The sequence below is a fragment of the Stylophora pistillata genome, chromosome 5, assembly GCF_964205215.1.
Source record: "Stylophora pistillata chromosome 5, jaStyPist1.2, whole genome shotgun sequence".
NCBI lineage: Eukaryota > Metazoa > Cnidaria > Anthozoa > Scleractinia > Pocilloporidae > Stylophora > Stylophora pistillata.
Window position 1 is genome coordinate 24,759,951 of NC_142523.1, and position 19,608 is coordinate 24,779,558.

The window sequence follows — 19,608 nt, forward strand, 5'->3', positions numbered from 1 at the left end:
TCGTTTTAGGCGGGGTTGTTTTGTAAAATGAGTTGTCCTTTTTCTCACTGACTTGGCGCGTAATCTTCTTTATACCCGAAAACGAAATTTTCAACAGCGTTAAGGTATTTTCAGCTTTATTTCATTATTTTTTCCATGAAAAAAATTAATGGTTTCACAGGTTCCCTTGGTTCCGCTGGTTCCAAAAGTCTCGCTGATTCCGATCTGCTGATCCATAGTTTAGTAACATCCCCTAACATGGGAAGTGCTTAGCGCATTTTGAAACCTTCTGTAAGATTATTAATCATTTCCTTGCAAAAAAATATAAAAAAAAGCACAATGAAAACCTTAATAGCTACATTCCACGGCTAGTAAATGTGTTTTCATCACACAAGTGACTATGGATGATTTGCTTGAAAGTTCGAGTAATCTTAGCCTAAAGACACCTTTCAGAATATATACACATTAGAAAAAATGGAGAGTTCCTTGAAAAAACAGGAGAAATATTTGAAATTTTCTTAGTTTCATTATCAAAATCACTTGAAATTGATTTGGCCTCAGTAGCCAATAACTTTCGGAAAAAAATTGAACAAAATCTACTTCACCTGACTACTTAACCAAACAACTTTCGCCGGAAAAGGTCACTGAAGCTTGTTAAGTACTAAGGCTCTAAGTGGCCCTTTTACAAGAAAGCTCGCGTAATCTAAGACTAAAGAGACCTTCCGGAATATACACATAAGAAAAAATGGAGAGTTGCTTGAAAAACTGGGAAATATTTGGAATTTTCTTGCTTTCACTTCATTATAAAAATTACTTGAAATTAATTTGGCTTCAGTGACCAATCGCTTTCGAAAAAATCGAAAATCTACTTCGCTTGACTACTTAACTAACAACTTTCGCCAGAAAAGTAGGTCACTGAAAGTTCTTTAAAAGTTCATTATGAACTGTCCTTTTCTAGATCATTAGACATAGATTTCGATGATTCCTTTTCTTAGAAATGTTTTTCTGTGGGTATCAGTCTTGTCGTTAATAGACGGCGTCCTCCTACTACATAAAACCAACTGGAATTTACCGGCATTGTAAATCCAACGCATTCGGATAAAGTGTACCAATTTACACTTGGCTCTCAGGCTGTGCAGACGACACAGGCCAATTTATATAGTCAAATGTCACGTTGTCGCCAATCAGTAGAAACGGAGACCATTGAGTGACTTTGACAAAGCCGTTGTTTCTCATCCACCGCCGAAGACAAGAAACTTACTTCAGTTCTCAAAAAGCTGCAAGAGATGCACGTACTCACTGATGAGATGAATCGAACGATGCAACTTGAAATAAATATTTGTTCACTGATTCTCGATAGATGCGAAATTTCAAAGATTTATTTATCAATCCAAAGTGATATTTCTCGTCTCTTTTGATACAACTACTCCACAAAACTGAGAACAATATAATAAAAGCAATTTGCTTTACTCTGGATGGTTTTCAGGTTAACATCAAAATACAGTTGACTATCTCTAAGACGATCTCTGCTGGTAGAAAGATGGCACGCTCAGAGGAGAGTCGAGAAAACGAAACAACGACTGAGGTAACACAACGGTGTCGATTTAAATGTTTTTCAACCAGGCTGATTTTCTCAGTAGTATCTTTGATTCAGGCGACTAGGACCTTTCTCCACTTTCTTTTCACCACATCAACTTAGTCTGGGGTCCTCATTCTGTAGATCGTCTCGCAAATAGTGTAAATGCCAAACTCCCTCGTTTCAATTCAAGATTTTGGAATCCAGGTTCTGAAGGCATAGATACTTTTGTCATGGATTGGCACGGGTGAAATAATTATGCCTGTCCGCCTATCTGTCTAATTCTGAGGGTCTTACATCATATGCATAACTCTAGAGCTTCAGGTTCCCTTATCGTTCCTTTCTGACTTTCCGCCCCCTTTTGGCCAATGATTTGTCCAGATGGAGGACGTGTCCCATCTTTCGTTGTTGACTGGATGGAACTTCCCACATTCAAAGAAGCTTTCATTCCCAGCAGTTGTAAAAGCGTGATTGGAAACGAGAGCCTCAGCTTCAGGATGATTGCTTTAAGAGTCCACTTCGACTGTTAGGTAGTTCCCTTATTTTTATTTATTTTTTCTTTTTGTCCGCAGTATTGTTAGCGGGCCGGTGTATTTTCTTTCTTTGTACTCTTGGGGCCATGCAGCCTCTAGTTAGCACACGATAGCAAATACTGTGTTGTCATGTTTCCTGTTGTTATTTCGCACGAGTTAGGTGGCGATGGGGAATTCAGACGAAAGATGAATTTTTCCGCGTTTTGAATAATTAGCGGAAAAATATGCTCTCGTCGTTACGAACTATCAAGGGATTCGGTGAGTCTATGTAAGGAGTGTTTTATGTAGATTAGTCATCTTGGTGTTCTCGCTGGAGGCTCTTACTCTTACTTTATCTTGCTAATTTTTCTGTCCTTCTTTCTTTTAGTTCATGGCGTTAGCACTACTGAGAAACAGCTGATTTGTGTCCAGTCGCGCGTGCTGAATCTTGATGGAGTTTATTTAGGAAACTTTTCGCTTCTTGTGGTTTTAGTTACTCACATATTATTCAAATGCGTGCTTATATTTCGCGACTGTTTTGTCAATTTGGAAGGATATAGAGACTTTCCTTTACGCCATTAATTTGTCCCTTCTGGTGTATTGGCCTTTTTGTGCCAGGAGAATTTGCGACCATCTATGCCCAGGAATATGGGATCATCTTTGCCCTCGAGCGTGAGACCATCTGCGCTCAGCTTTCATAGAATTGCGAGATATTTTAGTTGTCAGTGGTTTGTGTTTATTTAACATCTTCTTTACATTTGTAATCAGGGGCCAATCTATACCCCCGACCGGAGTTGGGACTATTTGTGTCCAGCATTTAGGGAGTTGCGCGTTAATTTTGTAGGGTCGATTAGTTTGTGTTTCAAGTTAACACGTCTTAAATTTGTGAATAAGGGACCACCTGTGCCCTTTGCCGGACTCGGGACAGTCTGTGCCCATGGGTGTGGATTGATTCGTGCAATCACGTGTTAGATCTCCTATTACCTTTATTGCTGTTTATCAGTTCCTGATCTCTATTTATTAAATGATATAGACGGGTTCCTTATCTTTTTTATGTCTCTTTTTTTCTTTCTTCGGTTGGTTCTTCTCTTTTGTATTGTTTTCCTTGCAGATGTGTTCCAGTCGGAAATGTGGTCGGAACTCTTCTCTTCAATCCCCGAGCATCTCCAACCCACTGCGTCTCCTGATCTGGTGAAGGGCACAGTTCCTGGTTCTAAAGCGGATGATACTGTACGTACCTACCTGGAGGTTTTAGATGATGGAAGCGTTGGGCTTCTTCCAATTTTGTCTGCCCCTTTGCTGCCAGTCCCTTTCAAGTCGCGACTTATTTGCAGTGCTTGCTTCAAGATGTTCATTCTCCTTCTCCAGTTCTTAACGCCGTCTATAACATCGACTGGGCGCAGCAGATGGCTGGCTTGTCTAAAATCTCCATTCATCCTCTGGTTTCCCGAATGGTTGGCGCGTCTGAGAGGTTTTGGGAAGGCCCAAAGTTCAAAAGGATCCTGTGACTCCTGAGATGTTAGAGGCCCTCGTGGAATCCAAGATTATAGATAAGCTTCCTTCTATTTCGGATCTCAGATCGGTTGCCTTATGTCTTATAGGTTACGCGGGTTTTTTTTTTCGCTTCAGCGAGTTAAGCCAAATAAAGGCCTGTGATGTTAAGTTTTTCCCCTCAAATGCTTCCATTTTCCTAGAGTCCTCAAAAACTGATCATTTCCGTGACGGGGCGTGGATCGTTATCGCGAGGTCTGACCTATTGACATGTCCTGTTAAGGCCTTGGAAGAATACGTCTCAGCTGCGCAGATCGACCTCTCCGAAGAGTTACCTCTCTTTAGAGCCCTCACTTCTCCTCGGTCGAAAGCGATGGTCCGAAGCCAAGGGATTAACTCTTCAAGAGCTCGCGAACTTGTAAAGGATGCTTTTCGAGGTTTAATAGACGTTTCAAAGCTCAGCGTTCATAGCCTTAGAGCTGGTGGAGCCACCTCAGAAGCCAATGTCGGAATCCCTGATAGACTATTAAAGGGTCATGGTCGTTGGGCGAGCGCAATCGCCAAAGCAATAATTCATAGGTGCATGTAGGAAAAAAGAGAACCTAGGGAAGAACCAACGACCATCCAAAGGATGAAAAAACCTCACTGCGCTCGTTACAGCAAAGACTGAGAAAAAACCCCGGCCCTATGGATAGAACTCCCCCGACCTGCCGGGCACGGCCTTAAAAAAAAACAAGGCATGCAATTCAGATTCCTAAAGATCGTGAGACCAATAGACGAAAATCAACATTGTCTTTTACATAGCCATATTTGGCATTTAACATGACACGTCGATAGGTCAGACCTGGCGATAACGATCCGCGCCCCGTCACGGAATTGATCAGTTTTTGACGACTCTAGGAAAATGGAAGCATATGAGGGGAAAAACTTAATATCACAGGCCTGGGACTGGAACACATCTGCAAGGAAAACTAGACAAAAAAGAACCAACCGAAGAAGAAAAAAAAAGACCTTGGCAGCTGTGACAGTTATAGTAGTACGACTGAAAACTCAACCAACTTGCTTGACATCCTTCGTTGTTTTTCTAAAAGGTTATGGCTGTAGGTGGATATTGAACCCGGGTTGGCGTGACCTGTTAGCTCGGAGATTGTTTTATCCGGGCCAGGCCGCGTTGACAGGAGTTTAGCATTATCGCGAGCGAAAGAGGTTTTTCATACCTGTCCAAGAATTTGTAGTTCAGTTCAAAACAAGGAAGAACCTCAGGCTCACTTTGAGAAACGGTTTTTTGTTTCTGGTTCTTTAAAAGGTGACAATGGTTTTTTAAAACATTTTAAATTGACTCAGAAACCAAACTTTGTAACGATTTGACGATAGTTGTTATGCTTAAGTAGATGCGAAACAATTTCACTTAGCCTCGTTTTCAACTCGCAATTCACGCTCATTAACTCGCTTCGTTAACCAATCAGAATGCGAGATTGTAATCAATCATGCGATTCTAGCCGGGATCCCACCCGGAATTATGGAACGTCCCGGGTGGGATCCCAGGTAGGATCCTGGATGGGATTCTGTTAATCCCATGAGGGATCCCGCCCGGAATTATGGAACCTCCCAGGTGGAATCCCGGGTGGGATCCTGTCAATTCCGTGTAGTATCCCAGGTTTGTCCTGATGGGATTCTCGCCTGGATCCCGCCTGGGGTTAGGGAACTTCCCGTGTTCAAAAACAATCCTTGGGAAAAAATGAGCCCTTTAGCCGAATTATGAATATACTGATCATGAGAATTGCACTTTGTCTGATTTTATCAGGGAATGCGTCCCAAATATTGGTAACATATATGAAAAAAGTAAATCCAAAATTAGACGTTCATGGAATACAGTTTGACTCAAAAAAAAGAATGCTAATACTTGCTGCCTGCTCACAAATAGCAGATTTTGATGCTGAGCAAATTTTGTGGCAGCGCTTAGCCTGTTCACCCTTTGGCTCGCAAGATCTGATTGTTAATTCTACTCTCTAGCAGCCAGACATTTCCTTGTAAATTAGTTAGGAGAATTTGGTGTTAGATGAAGATAACAACTTCTACCGGATAGGTTTGAGTATTCTCATTACCTGTTTGGTGGATAATGTAGGGATCGATATTAAAGGACAAAACAGCCATTAGCTAATAAGAGTAAATTGTTTTTGTACTCATTCTTTGTAAGAATTATAAAACAGTGGAATGCTCTTCCTAAAGGGTAGTGCACGAACAGCATTTTAACATTTTTCCTAGTAAACTTAGAAAGTATTGAATAAATTTCGTAATTTTTTTTTACCCATTTTTGAATGATTCTTAAATTTTACTTTGTAGTATATATATTTCTGTAGGGAGCGTCCTCGATTGGGATAACTTTTCCTTTTATGTATGCTCACATAGAGAATTGATTGATTGGCTGTTAAAGAGTATTCGAGTAGATCATACATGCCACTCCATACAAGAGATATAGGGTCAACTACCTGCAAACTAGAAGTAATCTAACCATGTTGACACAAAGTTGTTAAAATAAACTGGCAGCCGGTGCATTTCTCTCTGAAAAAATCTGCTGGTAAATGAGATAAGCTACCCTCAAGAGCAAGGAAAGTATAAATTTTCCTAAGGTAGCAGTTTCTCAAAAAAGTAAAATTTCTATCATTCCACTGGACTGTGTTCTTTAACTCTTGAATGATGTCTAACTTGAATTACTGGTATTTTCTGCCACAGATGTTGATGACTGGTGTCTTGCCCGTCAACAGTTTGTTTCCAAACGACTTGCAAAAGAAGTATCCCCATCAGAAGAAAACAAAGCCGACAATGAAAAGTTCAACGACCAACTATTCTTATTGTAACTTTTTTCTTTGAGGAATATCTCTTTTCATGTTGTCGAATTCATGTTTGAAGCTTGATTTAATTTGATTTATCGGGTGTCGTCTCTTAATGAAATTGTCTGTTAAGAGCTGTTTCTGATTTAGGGAGGGTGTTTTAACAACCATTTTGATTTGCAAAGCTCCAACCCTTATATAAAGAGAGCTCTGTACTTTGCGATAGGAACCCTGTTAGGGGTCAATCTAAGCTCTACCCTTTGGTAGAGTACTGATAAATATAAATAGAGTTAATATTTTCAACGACAATGTTGATGACAACCTTTTTTTTGGGGGGGGGATCTCTCTTGGTCCTAGGAGTGGTTCACGCATTATCAGTACTTTTTGTGGTGTAAAGGTGATGTGACTAATGATAAAACTATCAATTAGGTCTTATTGTTACATTTAATAACAAATTCTTTGGAAGGAGAAATCAAGGATTTCAATTAGCAAGTGAATTAGATCACGCATGTGAGGGAAATATAATATTCTATTGAAAAATTCGTTACTTGATGAGAGAATTCCGTATTTAATTTCACGCAAAAACCAATACCGCATGAAACGCGAAGCGATGAGTACGATATTGGTTTTCAAGTACAATTTAACGCGGAATTCACAAGTCAAGTAATGATTTCTCCTTGAATTGCATAACTGAGTAATAATGAGACAAAAAAGGAAACAGTATTGCTTATAGTTGTTATGCATACATAGATGCGAAACAATATCACTGAGCCTCGTTTTCAACACACAGTTCCACGCTAAATACCTCACTCTATTAACCAATCAGAATGCAAGATTCTTTAGCCAATATTAGCGACCTCACCTGACGCTTATTCGCGGTTTAATGATTGAGACATGCGCACTACAGCCTTTGAAATTGCCACAAACATGCAAATACTCAAAGTAACGAATACTCAATATTTTTTAATGAAAAAACATCTACAACAACTAAACCACTAGCATTGTCTTTTTGATTTGTAAAAAAGGAATAAACACGAAGCCGTTAGATTGGAAAACGTCAATCTCTGGCAAGTCCTGCCTAACAAAGTCCTAACATCACTATTATCTGCTGCCAATATTGTGAAATATTCGATCACGCTAAAAATTTAATATCAATGTACCCTGAAGACAGGGATTTACTGACTCAGCAAGGAATAACAAGTCAAAAGTTATGAAAAATAGTTGAATTCATTCTAACATCATCAGGGCATGAAAAAATATGAAACCCCTTTTGAAGACTGTATCCAAAAGAATTTTCATCAAAATATCTTATGCTAAAGATTCAGTAACTGAAAAAAGATTAAGTGATAAATGGAATTCATTCGAAGAACGACAAAAAAAGTAAAGCGGTTTTTTAAAACTATGCTTTCCATTGTCATTGAACTTTCGCGTAGTTTGTCTAAAGCCACCACTACTCTTAAAATGTGTCCTAGATCCATTCAAAACTAAAACTCAACAAGCGATATTCTTTCGGAAAAATTTCTCAGATGCTCTGTACCGGCATTGGTGAAATGATTCTCACTCACATCACGTGTGGTAAGTTTACATGTTTTTGTCTGTAATGCTTCACATAGACTGGCAACACTGGCATCGGTGATCTTATTTCCGCCCAAATCAAGAGTGGTGAGTTTACATGCTGGTTTCTGTAATGCTTTACATAGACTGACAACACCGGCATCGGTGATCTCAGTTACACTCAAATTAAGTGTGGTGAGTTTACATGTTGGTTTCTGTAATGCCTCACATAGACTGAAAACACCGGCATCGGGGATCTGATTACTACTCAGATCAAGTGTGGTGAGTTTACATGTTGGTTTCTGTAATGCTTCACAAAGACTGACAACACCGGCATCGGTGATCTGATTTACACTCAGTTCGAGTGTGGTGAGTTTACATGCTTGTATTTCTAATGCTCGAGATAGACTGAAAACACCGGCATCGGTGATCTGATTTACACTCAGTTCAAGTGTGGTGAGTTTTCATGCTTGTGTCTCTAATACTTGACATAGACTGTCAACACCGTCATCGGTGATCTGATTCTCAAACAGAAAAAGTGTAGTGGGTTTACATGTTGGTATCTGTAATGCTTGACATACAGTGACAACACCAGCATCAGTGATCTGATTTCCACCCAGATGAAATGTGCCGCAGAGCTTCCATTCTGCTACATATTTAGAGGTTCCTTCATTCAGTTCAGATTTTCCTTCTGCATTGAGTGCACCAAAAACATGAAACAGAAAAGGCAAAGCGGTGCAGTCCACGTCCGTCAAATTGCATTTAGAAAATGAAATAGATTCTTCTTCTATTCCTATTTCACAAATGTCATAGAAACGCCTCTTTACTATTCTTTTAGCAAACTCTATGTCTTCGTATTCCATAAGACATTTAATCATTTCAAGCCGATCTCTACGAGTAGAAATTCTACTTAAAGGGGCAATTTCCTCTAGTAGCTTTCCCATGAGTACGGCGTCTTTTTGCTTTGACAAAATACCAGACATAAACTGATATACTTCTAGAGACACATGCTTGGGGGGAGTTTTTCTCTCCTTTACAAACCAACTTGCCGCTAGGTACTCTTGGAGAGTCAGATGGGTAAAACAAAAATATTTCGTGGTTGCAGAAAAGGACTTTCTGAAAGGAGGACCGCAATGAAGAACACCGCTTCTACACAGAATTTCAACCTCCTGTAGGTTAAAAGTTTTCAAATCCTCTCTAATGAAAAGATACTTTCTCTCTCGAAAAAGTTGAGCTGCCAGCTTTGATAACTCATCCAGAGTCACTTCGAGAGGGAGTCTTTTGCTTTTATCGTGCTTTTGCAAGAACACTTTGACTACTTCATCATAAAGGTCACTTGTTTTCACCGGAGGTGGATTTGTGATATCTGAATGTTGCAGAATATATTCGAAATAAGAACACATCAGGAAACATAGAACAGGAATGTGGGCAAAGCTGAGAAAATTGACATTCTTTGAAATGTGCTCGAGTACAGTATTTTTCATTCCTTCGTTGTTTTTGAAATACTTTCTAATGTATTCTTCTACCTGTCGATTGGAAAATCCTGTGATTTCAACGTATCTGTCAAAATGAATGTGTTTGTCTTTCATTTCGTCAGATTCATCAGGTCTTGACGTGATCATTACAACTGAACCTCTCAGTATTTTTCCTCTGATAAGCTTAGCACATACTGCTGCTACTAGCATTTTCTCCATGGCGTTGTTTGGGTACTTTTCATGTGAATCACTAGCGATGTAATCTTGTTGTGAACACTCGTCATACCCGTCGGTGATAATCAAAACCCCTTCAGGATGATCAACAATGTACTCAAATAAAGAGTCGTCGATATTTGAGTGATCATCTAACACTGTAGATCGGTTTAAGATATCCTTCAAGGTAACAGGGTTGTCTCCAAGTAGATTAAGTTGACGAAACGTGAGCAAGTATGCGAACTTGTAATCAGGTAGGTCGGTATTTGCTATGGATTGAAATAATTTGTTGGCAGCCCAATCTCTGATGAGCTTCTGACAAAATAGTGTTTTACCGATGCCAGCCTTTCTCGTGACAAGAACAGATTCTGGATGTTTACCATCAGTTGGGAGGAATATTTCTTGAGAGTGTTTTATCTGTTTACCACTCATTTGACCATACTGGCGAAGGTGTTCTTTTCTTTCCAAATCAAGATTTTGGACTGGTTTTCTTCCATGTTGCATGAGAATGTTGGTGAATATGTGATCTGTTCTCACTTCGGGCAAGGTTGGTGAGACCTGAGCGAGGTACTCGGTTTGGCCTGTTATTGACTCTTTCAACGCATTGGAGTATTGCGTCATAACTGAATAGAAAACCGTAACCAGCAGTTATGTCATGAACCCTTCATGTATGACCTTTTCCAAAAGCTCGAGGAAGATTCATTGAAATGCCTGACTTGTAACGCAATCGGTTTTAACGCTAGCTGAGTTTTTCTAAAATTAAGCTCTCCAAAAATTGCAAATTAGTCTTGAGTCCGGCTAAAACTCTGACTAAAATTTTGGAAGTCTTGGGCATTGGAAAGGAAGAGTCGGAGGCCCTGGAAAAAACTTCTCGAGGAGTTTTACAAAATGAGTTCGTAAGAAAGACGTGGTAGATAGCGGACCAAAGAAGAGTACAAAAGACCGATTATTCGTGAGGGATAGTTAAAAAGGTCGAACGAAATCCTTGGTGGAAAAACCCGACTGTTCTGGCAACACGGTAAAAGGAAATGGCCGAACCAGTAAGCCATGGCACCAAAAAGAAAAAAAGAAACAACAACTGAAGGGGAAAACAGTCAAATTTTTTGGCTGTGTATTACCTGTAGTTCAGGATAAATCAGTACTTCTAAATTTTTCAAAAACTAAAAATTGTGCGAGCCCTACGGTTGGCATAGGAAAAACTCCTCTTTCTGATGTATCCCAAATTGTATTCGAAATCATATGATTACCCGTACTAACCAATCCATTTCGTGGGCGCATCCAGAAACTTTTGGTATGGGGGGTCCAAACTCCGATTAAAAAAATTATAATAACTTTTTTTTTCGTTTTTACAATAGTGAGTAGAGACTAAGTAAACTTAGGGAAGAGAATGCGTCCCGCCGTCTCCAGCTCTGATTGAGAATTTTAACCTTTTTCTATTTCTTTCTCTCGACGAACCCAACCAGGTTAGTAACAATTACTGCAAGTAGCTCTTGTTGGAAATCTATTTAAACTATGAGTTTTCTTCACTCTCCGCACGAGAAATAAAGAAAAGAGAATATAACTAATAACTCCCTCATTACCCGCAAAAGCATGGAAGAGACAACATCTGGTATTTTTCCAATTTTGGTTTAGAGAGGAATGAGTTTTTTAGTGGAAGATATTTCTCCAAGCTAGGGGTTTTTTAGAGGCAGGCATTTTACATTACTGAAATGAAATTTGCTAAACTGCTTATTACCCTTTGACGAGAAGCCCTGAAGTCTTTCCCTTCAAGGCCTCTGCGAAAATTTTATCGTCATACAAAATACCTTTGTCTCCTGCTTTCTTTGTGGGATTGACAATTGCTTCCTTTAATTCGTTCAGGCTTTCAGCCATTTCATCGAGTCGTTCCTTGATGCTAACTTCATCCTTCACCAACTGCCTAAGAAGCTCTTTACAGTGTTCCTCGAAATCGGGATCCATGCACTCCTTTTTCAGATCATCAATAGCACTTTGGTACTCTGCTCCTCCCAGCCTCACCAATGGACCTTGGATGTCCTGCCAGTACTGATTGAATGTTGCGTCATCATCTGAAGCCTCTCTAGCATGACCATAAATTGTGTTTCTGTAGCACTTGATGCGAACGATATCTGCCTCAAGGGACATGTCTGCTGCAGTAGGAAGTGTATTCCAGTAGGTAGATGGAGCAACAAGACCACAAATGTTCCTCAACAGAAGTGTTAGAAGAGTAATGTTGAAATTCTTCGATGACACTGAAGACCTGACAGCAGGATAAAGCTTATCCCATTGTTGAGGCTTTAACACTCCCTTCTTCTTCAGTGACAGGAGCACGGCACGGACTGGAGGGCTTGACAGGACCGTGTCCAGGTTTCCCTTGGGACGCGTCTTTTCAAATGTTTGTCTCAGAACATCTGATCCCACCTCCACCAGAAGCCTGCATAACCGGGCGTAATTGGTTGTCTCTTTTGTCGAATGAAACGAAGGTGCTGCAGCGGTGGCCATGAAGAAATACTGGATCGTTCGTTGAGCAGAGGTCGATGACTTTCTAACCAATAAATTTGGTTGCTGCTTTGAGTCAGTCTTTAGTCGAGCACTGGCAGAATGAATAAGATATCGGATTTCAAAACCGATTGACCCAGAGAAAAATACTTCAGGAGCGGTATTCAATTAGTTTACCGTCCGATTTTTTTACATCTCCACTTTCTATCTACACTTCCAAAATTTCCTATTACATTTTGAGGTAAGCAATGGTATTACATTCAACTATTTTAAAATACTTTATGAGCACTGATTTCAATAAGTATATTCTTAGAGATCGATTTCAAAATATATATTAGCGATAAAAAAAGCACAACGTTTCGACCTCTCCGAGGTCATTTTCAAGCGGGTAAAAGTTTTCTAAACTAGCATTAAAATGTAGAAAAAGTTCAAATGGTAAAAATGTGACGAACGCTAATATGTGACAAAATATGTAACAAAGTGCTAAAACTTTTTGAGACAAAAAATGGAATAATAATAACAAGAAGTACTCCGGCTAAACAAATAATTTGTTTCGAATTAAATCGCATTGTTTGTTTAGTATTGGCAGTTTGAGTTCTTTGATAAAAAACATTTCAACAGTTAAGTTTATTCTGACACTTTCTTAAGATTCTAAAACTTTGTGCAATGGAGGCAAACCAACACTAAACAAACAGTGCGATTCAATTCGAGGTCGAAACCTCGTGCTTTTTTATCGCTAATTTTTATCTAGAAAACACCGGTTTCTCATTCAAAATTGCCCGCAAAGTACGTTTAGCTATCACCTACCCGCCAGATACAGGAAAGAGTTCCATATAACCCCATACATTAATTATGCATTCCATTTCACAAAGACTAAATATAAAGGTTTCTTTGCAACACGCTATGCATAATAAATGTATGGGGTTATATGGAAATCTCGCTTAATATATTGAAACATAATGATCTAGCGAAGCCGATCTTTCACGAAAAAAAAATCCTATCCACGACATAAATAAACATCCAAACACAACTTAGTGGTTTAATTTTCATTACTGACAAGTTCTACTCGACTATTCTTTTTTGTGCGGCCTACACGAGTTGTGTAACGCCGCACAAAGCCAGCATCTAATCTGGTCAGCTCTTCGATTCGATTAGTTACAAAACATGACGCGGTTTTGTTCGAATGTTTTCGACAAATTTAACTCGGTAAAATTCAATCGATCGTTGGACTTTTGTGTGTGATTTTCTTCACCCTCAGAGACATTTTTTTGCAGTTTCATGCTTAGTGTAAATTACGCCTGCCATGTTTCATTTGAACGATTGCATGCTTATCTGAAATGCTTATTTGTGCGGCGTAGATTCCCTTAAGGTCGTAAAAACGTGTTTCATACAAGATGTAATTCGCTTAAACTGAAAGTCAACTCAATGTACCGTAAAACTCTCTTCGCTTACCTTCAAGGGCTGACTCAGTGAGGCTCTCACTCACATGCGTAGTTACTAAAAGTTGGAATCACCTGAAACCACCTGAAACCACCTGAAACAATCTAAAACCACAAAGGATATCACCTGACACCACCTAAGAAGCCATCTAAACCCACGTGAATTAAACATTATCGCAAATCGGTATATTAATTTTCAGCATGACGCAAAGCTTCTCTATTGCTAATTTACTCTACTTTACGTCTATTTTTATCTGTTATCTCACTGTCACTGACGATGAAATTAGTTTCAGTTTCGCGACGCATTCCAAGATCTCGTTTGATAACAAAGGGAAGAGAGATAAATCTTGTAATTACACACTGTGTACACGTTTTTCGAGCTGCGCGGTCTGCGGTCTGCGTTCTGCGTTTTTGAGGTCTGTGTTAACGAGACACCTGAGTTGCTTTGTACGATTGTACCAAAAATGATTTCATATAGTAGAAGTACTTTAACGTTAAAACAGATATTCCGAGATCTTGTCTGATAACATCAATGACAAAAGAGAGATAGATAAATCTGGTAATTACACACTGTATACACAAAGGAAAACTGATTGCGCACACGTCGACTGACTCAAAAAGCACACACATAACCTCTGCAAGACTGGTACGGCTCGACAGTGGAGGGTCGTAACTGCGATATGTTCAATAAGAATTCAACTCCAATGTTTACATAGCAGTTTCGCTTACGCGTTCCGTGATCTCGTTTGATAACAAAGGGAAGAGAGATAAATCTGGTAATTACACACTGCGTAGACCTTTTTCGAGGCGTGGGTATTCGAGGTGTGCGGTTTGCGAGACACCTGAGAGAATATTGCTTTGTACGATATCACACGTACGTGTCATTGATCATCTAGAAGTATTGCATTACTTCACGGTAGTACTTTGTGTGCCCCGGGTTTAATTTTTCCTGTTTTATTCTTATTTAGTCCTTAAAGGACTTATGGCAGCCTCTAGAAAGCACTTGAGCTGGGAAGATCCTGAAGGTAAATCATCTAGTTGAACTTAGTATTGTAGTGCTAACCAAAAATATTTTGTTCTCCGAATACTTTAGAAGATCAAAGTAAATAGCTGATGATGCACGGGTTTTGTTTAACCCGGTGTTCAACATATGTTAAGTAGCATTGTCAATGGAGGTCGATCCCTACCACAGTTAGAAACACCAAAGTAACATGGCTAAATAGAATCTACATTAGTACATCCTTTCCAAATAACTAAATTAAAAAGTAACAATTCTATAGCTGATAGTGTACATACTTCACATAGCAGATTGCCTGAAAATAAAATAACCTTTCCTGGACCCTGCCGTCCAGGCAAAATATTTTTATTCGAGCTGTGGGTGCAGTAGAGTAGGTGCTAAATAAAACTCTGTCCTGTGTCAGTAATTTTTATAAGTGACAATTTGAACTTTTTTTTCAGAAATAATATGTATTGATTCCGATGATGATTGCAGTACTAGTAAAGAAAATGTAACAGTTACTCCGCCGCAGAAAGTGCCTAAGGTGAGTATTTTGGGGTAAATGTCTGGTGTAAATTATATTCGTACGCTAGGTATTACTCGATAATGACACAGTTTTATGGTGTTGTGTTGTACGCGATATTAAACTCGAACCGAGATAAAAAGCTTTGAAGTTGTGTAAACAATGAGTCTCTTTCTATCTGTCGCCGGCGTTACGATTGGTCACTTCATGTTTTCACGAGAACTAACAAGATTGAATCACGAGCTTAGAAAATACACTAGAACGCGTGTAGATTGTTAGAATTAAAAATCCTAAGCACAAACAGCGTTTTTAGTGTTATAACCACGAGAATCTAATGAGCCCGAAATATTCAGATCATATTTTTGCGCGAAAAGTGGTACGGGACTCTGTCACGTGAAGGTTTAGCTGCAAACAGTTTTTGACGAAAGACAAGAAAAGATTGCCGTATTACATATCCAAAAATTCAATATTTTTTAAAGTGTGTTTGCTATTTCTTTCTTTGAACTCTTCCGTCTGATATTACCTCTTTTGCTAAAACTTTGCTTCAAAATTTGATAACCAAACTTGAAAAAAGTCTTCTTTCCAAGCTCTGTCGCGTTCAACCGAAGTCATCCTCTTCTCTTTTGGTTTTATTTTATTTCAGAATGCGCGGAGATCTGCTGAAATATCGAAAAATGTCCATTTCTCGTCTTCTTTGGAGCGACCGAGGGAAACTTCATGGTGAAATACAGCGTCACACCATCGTGATAACGTACACGTTCATGACAAATGACCGGTGCAGATGAGATAGTTTCGTGTAGATCAGCCAGTGTATCTACAGAGGATGTCAGATTGCTCAAATTCCCGTGAAATAAGGTGCAGCACTCGGAGTCTGGATGGTATGCACACGATTTCAACACGATATGTTTGTAGTTACGTCAAGCAGCCCTCCAGAGAGGCTGATCAATTTTTTCAAAAGATGACAACCAGAGGTGAGATTTCTCTTCGGGATATTGCTCATAAGATAACATTCTTTCCAAGCCTTGCACGCTTCATTTGTCTGAGACGTTTGTTGTTTAGAACTTAACACCAGATGCAAACATCGCCAAACTATGCAATATCTGATTTTTGAGCTTCGTTCGCGAACTGCCCATATGAAAAGGAAAAGTAGAGGCCGGCCCGCAGAGATTTTTACCTATTTTAAAACTAGAATAATTCTATGACCAACTAAGTGGGTAGTTTCAGTTTCAGAATCGATGTACTTTTGGAGAAATTCAGATAAAAAATGACCGAAACTGTACCGAGATGAATAACCTATTGGTGTGTTAATTTTCACTCTCTGGGAAAATTAAATGTATCAAAGTGAAGTTAAATGATGTTGCTATATATGGTAGAAGTACCAATTTGTAATGTTGTATTAAGCTTGAGATACAGAAATCAACACTTTACTCTTTTTTTAAATGTTTTTGCATGGAAATGAGGCCCGAGGCCTCAAACAAGCAATTGTTGTTACCATGGAAACAAGAGTGCTGCATTCTTTAAAAAGAGCATTTTTGTGCATTCCCCTGAGTGCCTAACTGTGTGCAAGCATAGTTAATAGAGGTGCAAGGTTTGAAGAGGGGTTGAAAATTTTCTTTTCCCAAGATGTTTGATTCTTACAGAGACTTGTTTTTATGAGCATTTGTAATTGGAAAATTTATATCTGTAAAGTGAAATAAGTATCCATAAAATGTTCTGGTATCCAGCACTTGAGGAATCCAGCTTAAGGGCTTAACATTGATTTTCTTTTGGCATTTCATATATCTGAGTAACCTGTAATACACTTTGTATTTCCTATGCAAAATCCAGTTTTCGAATTTTCTTAAATTTAATTAATCTAGCTGTCAAGATGATTGTAAATCCCAAGAAAAAGTAAAAACAATACTTTTGAATAATTGCGAGTGATGATGGACTATTCTAAATAAGTGATAGAAGAATCCTTGAAATTGTTGGTCAGAAAACAGGCCTTTTTAAAAAAATTAAATGATTATTCTTTTATACAATCATGATCATTTTCCCTCTAGATTCATGATGTTGCAGAATTTCTTGGAGGAGATTTGAAGACCAAAAACCATCACATTCTGATAGTTTACAAAAAGATGTAAGAGCAAATGGCATCAAGCCATGCGATAGCCATTCCACTTAGTGAAAACAATTCAGCATTGAAGTTAGCTCTCCAATGATCTTCCATTCTCAGTACTTGTCCAGTTTTAAGAACAACCTCTATAATTATTTGTTTGAAAACTTTGGGACAGTTAAGAAACAGTGAAACTGTGAATCAAAGGGGCTTTTCCCTACATGTACATACATGTAAATATGGAAAACAGGCTTCAGCACAGAAAATGCCGTTATTAGCAACCAGTGCAGATCATGGCAGTTTGGGTTTCTTCGCATGAAAGAGCTACACGCTGTACATTGTGTAGTCATAATAAACTAACCCTCATGTCTCAAGGGCTTACAATAAGTTTGAAATTTAGAGCTATAAAGATTAGGGGCCACCAGGTTATTGTGGAGCCATGTTGTTTTTTCAGATTATGTGCAAGACTTGGAACTAATCAGATTGTATTTCCCATGTGTACACTGTTGGCATTAGAAAATTAGAAAAATTACAGTGCATGAACCTTTCTGCACATTTTGAAAATGAACTTGATTCACACATGTACAGTTGTTTTAATTTGCAACAGTTTTTTTCCATTTTTCTTAAAACTTAGAAACAAATTTCAGGGATCAACATTAACTTTTCTTTCAACTTATTAGCCAAGTGACAACTTAGATGTTACGACTGTTTCAGCTTCTTTCCTAGCCAAACTGGCAAGTGGAAATCAAGCACCACTAGCCAAAACTGAATTTCTACTAGCCTGGGGCTAGTTAGCTATCGTTGATGTTGAGGCCTGAATTTTCTTCGAGAGTCTCAGTATATTTGAAGGATTTTCAACAAGGGATTTTTATAAAATGAGGTAATTAAAAACTAGCGATGTAAAGTTGGTACACTAGTAAGGTGTTTTGGTTTGCTTAACCAGCACTGTTTTTACTAGTTTCAAGTGATGAGCAGACAGGAAATGTGAATCTTGTTGTCAAAACTTAGGTCCACAGAAAGAAATCTCTTGTACACGATACCTTTGATACACTGTCTTGTAATGTAAATAATTTTTAGGGTTAATTGATTATAAATTTTGATTGCCTCTCTCTTCAGAAATCTACACTCCGTCACGGTCGAAAGAGTTCCACACCAACTTCACCCACTGGATCAAACAGAGTGTACAAGTACAGTATTACATACATTTATTTAATAACACGCTGAAATTCTAAATTTGGGGACGGAAGGTCTGTCAAATAAATGCAATTTGGTCAAACCACTAGTTGATTGTTGATTTTCCTTTTATGCAATTAATGCTGCTTTATCTATTTACATGTATTTGTCGTTGGAGGTCTGTCTTCTGTTTTTTTTTTTTTGACGTAAAATTCTGTTCTCTTTTTCATTTAAGTCTATGTAAAAAATCTCCTCAGGAAACACTTTGCTAATATTGAAAACAGGTACATTTTTATTACTAATGCATTGCAGCTGTATTGCCTAACCTCAGGTCATTGTCCAGTTTGAAGAGAACATGACTTATGTGGAGCAAACAGCCCACAGCCAAAAAACAATTATTATAAAAACTGAGGGCTTATGGCTGCTGAATATTAGTTAGATAATTTTGAGTTCTTTATGTTATTCTCATATTCTTTTTCATTTCACAGTTATCGCACTTGTTTAATCAGCTGAAGACAGAAATCCTTCAATCTCAAATCATGGAGAAGACATTAAATCTTATTCTCATCCAGGAGCTTTTTACGGCTACAGAGAAGAGTTTTAACTTAAAAATACTTTTTGATGGTACGGTACACTACCGCTCAGGTATAAGTTAACAATGCAGACACATTTCATTTGCTCAGATGGAGGGTAGTCAGATGTGCACATACAATTTTTTTTTCTGTTTGCACGGACGAAAACAAATGCGCGACTTTGTTGTTCAGAGCTATAAGTTTCCTTTGTGCTTCATCATTGTGTAAAACAGAGAACTTTTTGGCTTGAAAAATCTTGGAATCATTGACAATGGAAAATGTACACAGTCAAAAAAGCTGTCATGCTACACGTACACATGTCGTATAGCTCAATGCAAATTTATCGAATAGCGAGCAATAGCAGTAGAATTGCTTGATCTGAGCTGTTGACAAATTGGACAGAAAGGAAATTGTCACTCATAAAAGGCATTGAAGCACGTGTGCATTTACCATTAAGGGAATACTCACTAATTTGCTTCCCAAATTGTTCATTGCAATCACACTCCCTTGAGCGCTTGCGCACTGGACTGTAAGCAATGAATTTGACATTGAAGGTAGTCTGAATGACAGGCCAATGTTTTAAATTATGACTTTGCTTTCAGTTGACAGTATAAGGGGGCACTGGGCTGCCCGACCATTAGAGAAGAGTATTTTGTAACACGTGGTACAAACTAACCCATCA

At 38.6% G+C, this 19,608-nt stretch overlaps 2 protein-coding genes across 6 annotated transcripts; one reads left to right on the forward strand and one right to left on the reverse strand.

Annotated features, from left to right (window-relative positions):
* Nucleotides 1-99: 99 nt before the first annotated feature.
* Nucleotides 100-13,657, reverse strand: LOC111319662 (protein NLRC5). Its single transcript, XM_088759716.1, has 3 exons — nucleotides 13,580-13,657; nucleotides 11,437-12,221; nucleotides 100-10,254 (listed from the first exon to the last, which is right to left on the reverse strand). The coding sequence occupies exons 2-3, from the start codon at nucleotides 12,128-12,130 to the stop codon at nucleotides 8,408-8,410; spliced, it is 2,541 nt and encodes an 846-aa protein (XP_088615842.1). The 5' UTR covers nucleotides 12,131-12,221; nucleotides 13,580-13,657; the 3' UTR covers nucleotides 100-8,407.
* Nucleotides 13,658-15,676: 2,019 nt separating this feature from the next.
* Nucleotides 15,677-18,966, forward strand: LOC111319663 (uncharacterized). Of its 5 annotated transcripts, none has more exons than XM_088760237.1 (4): nucleotides 15,677-15,964; nucleotides 17,129-17,205; nucleotides 18,298-18,368; nucleotides 18,667-18,966. In XM_088760237.1, exons 1-4 carry the CDS (start codon nucleotides 15,962-15,964, stop codon nucleotides 18,711-18,713), a joined length of 198 nt encoding a protein of 65 aa, XP_088616363.1. In that variant the 5' UTR covers nucleotides 15,677-15,961; the 3' UTR covers nucleotides 18,714-18,966. The 5 variants fall into 5 exon arrangements, 4 of the variants coding, with proteins under 4 accessions (XP_088616363.1, XP_088616365.1, XP_088616362.1 ...); XM_088760239.1 differs by having other exon boundaries at nucleotides 18,686-18,966; XR_002693788.2 differs by having other exon boundaries at nucleotides 15,677-16,057; nucleotides 18,298-18,966.
* Nucleotides 18,967-19,608: the final 642 nt, after the last annotated feature.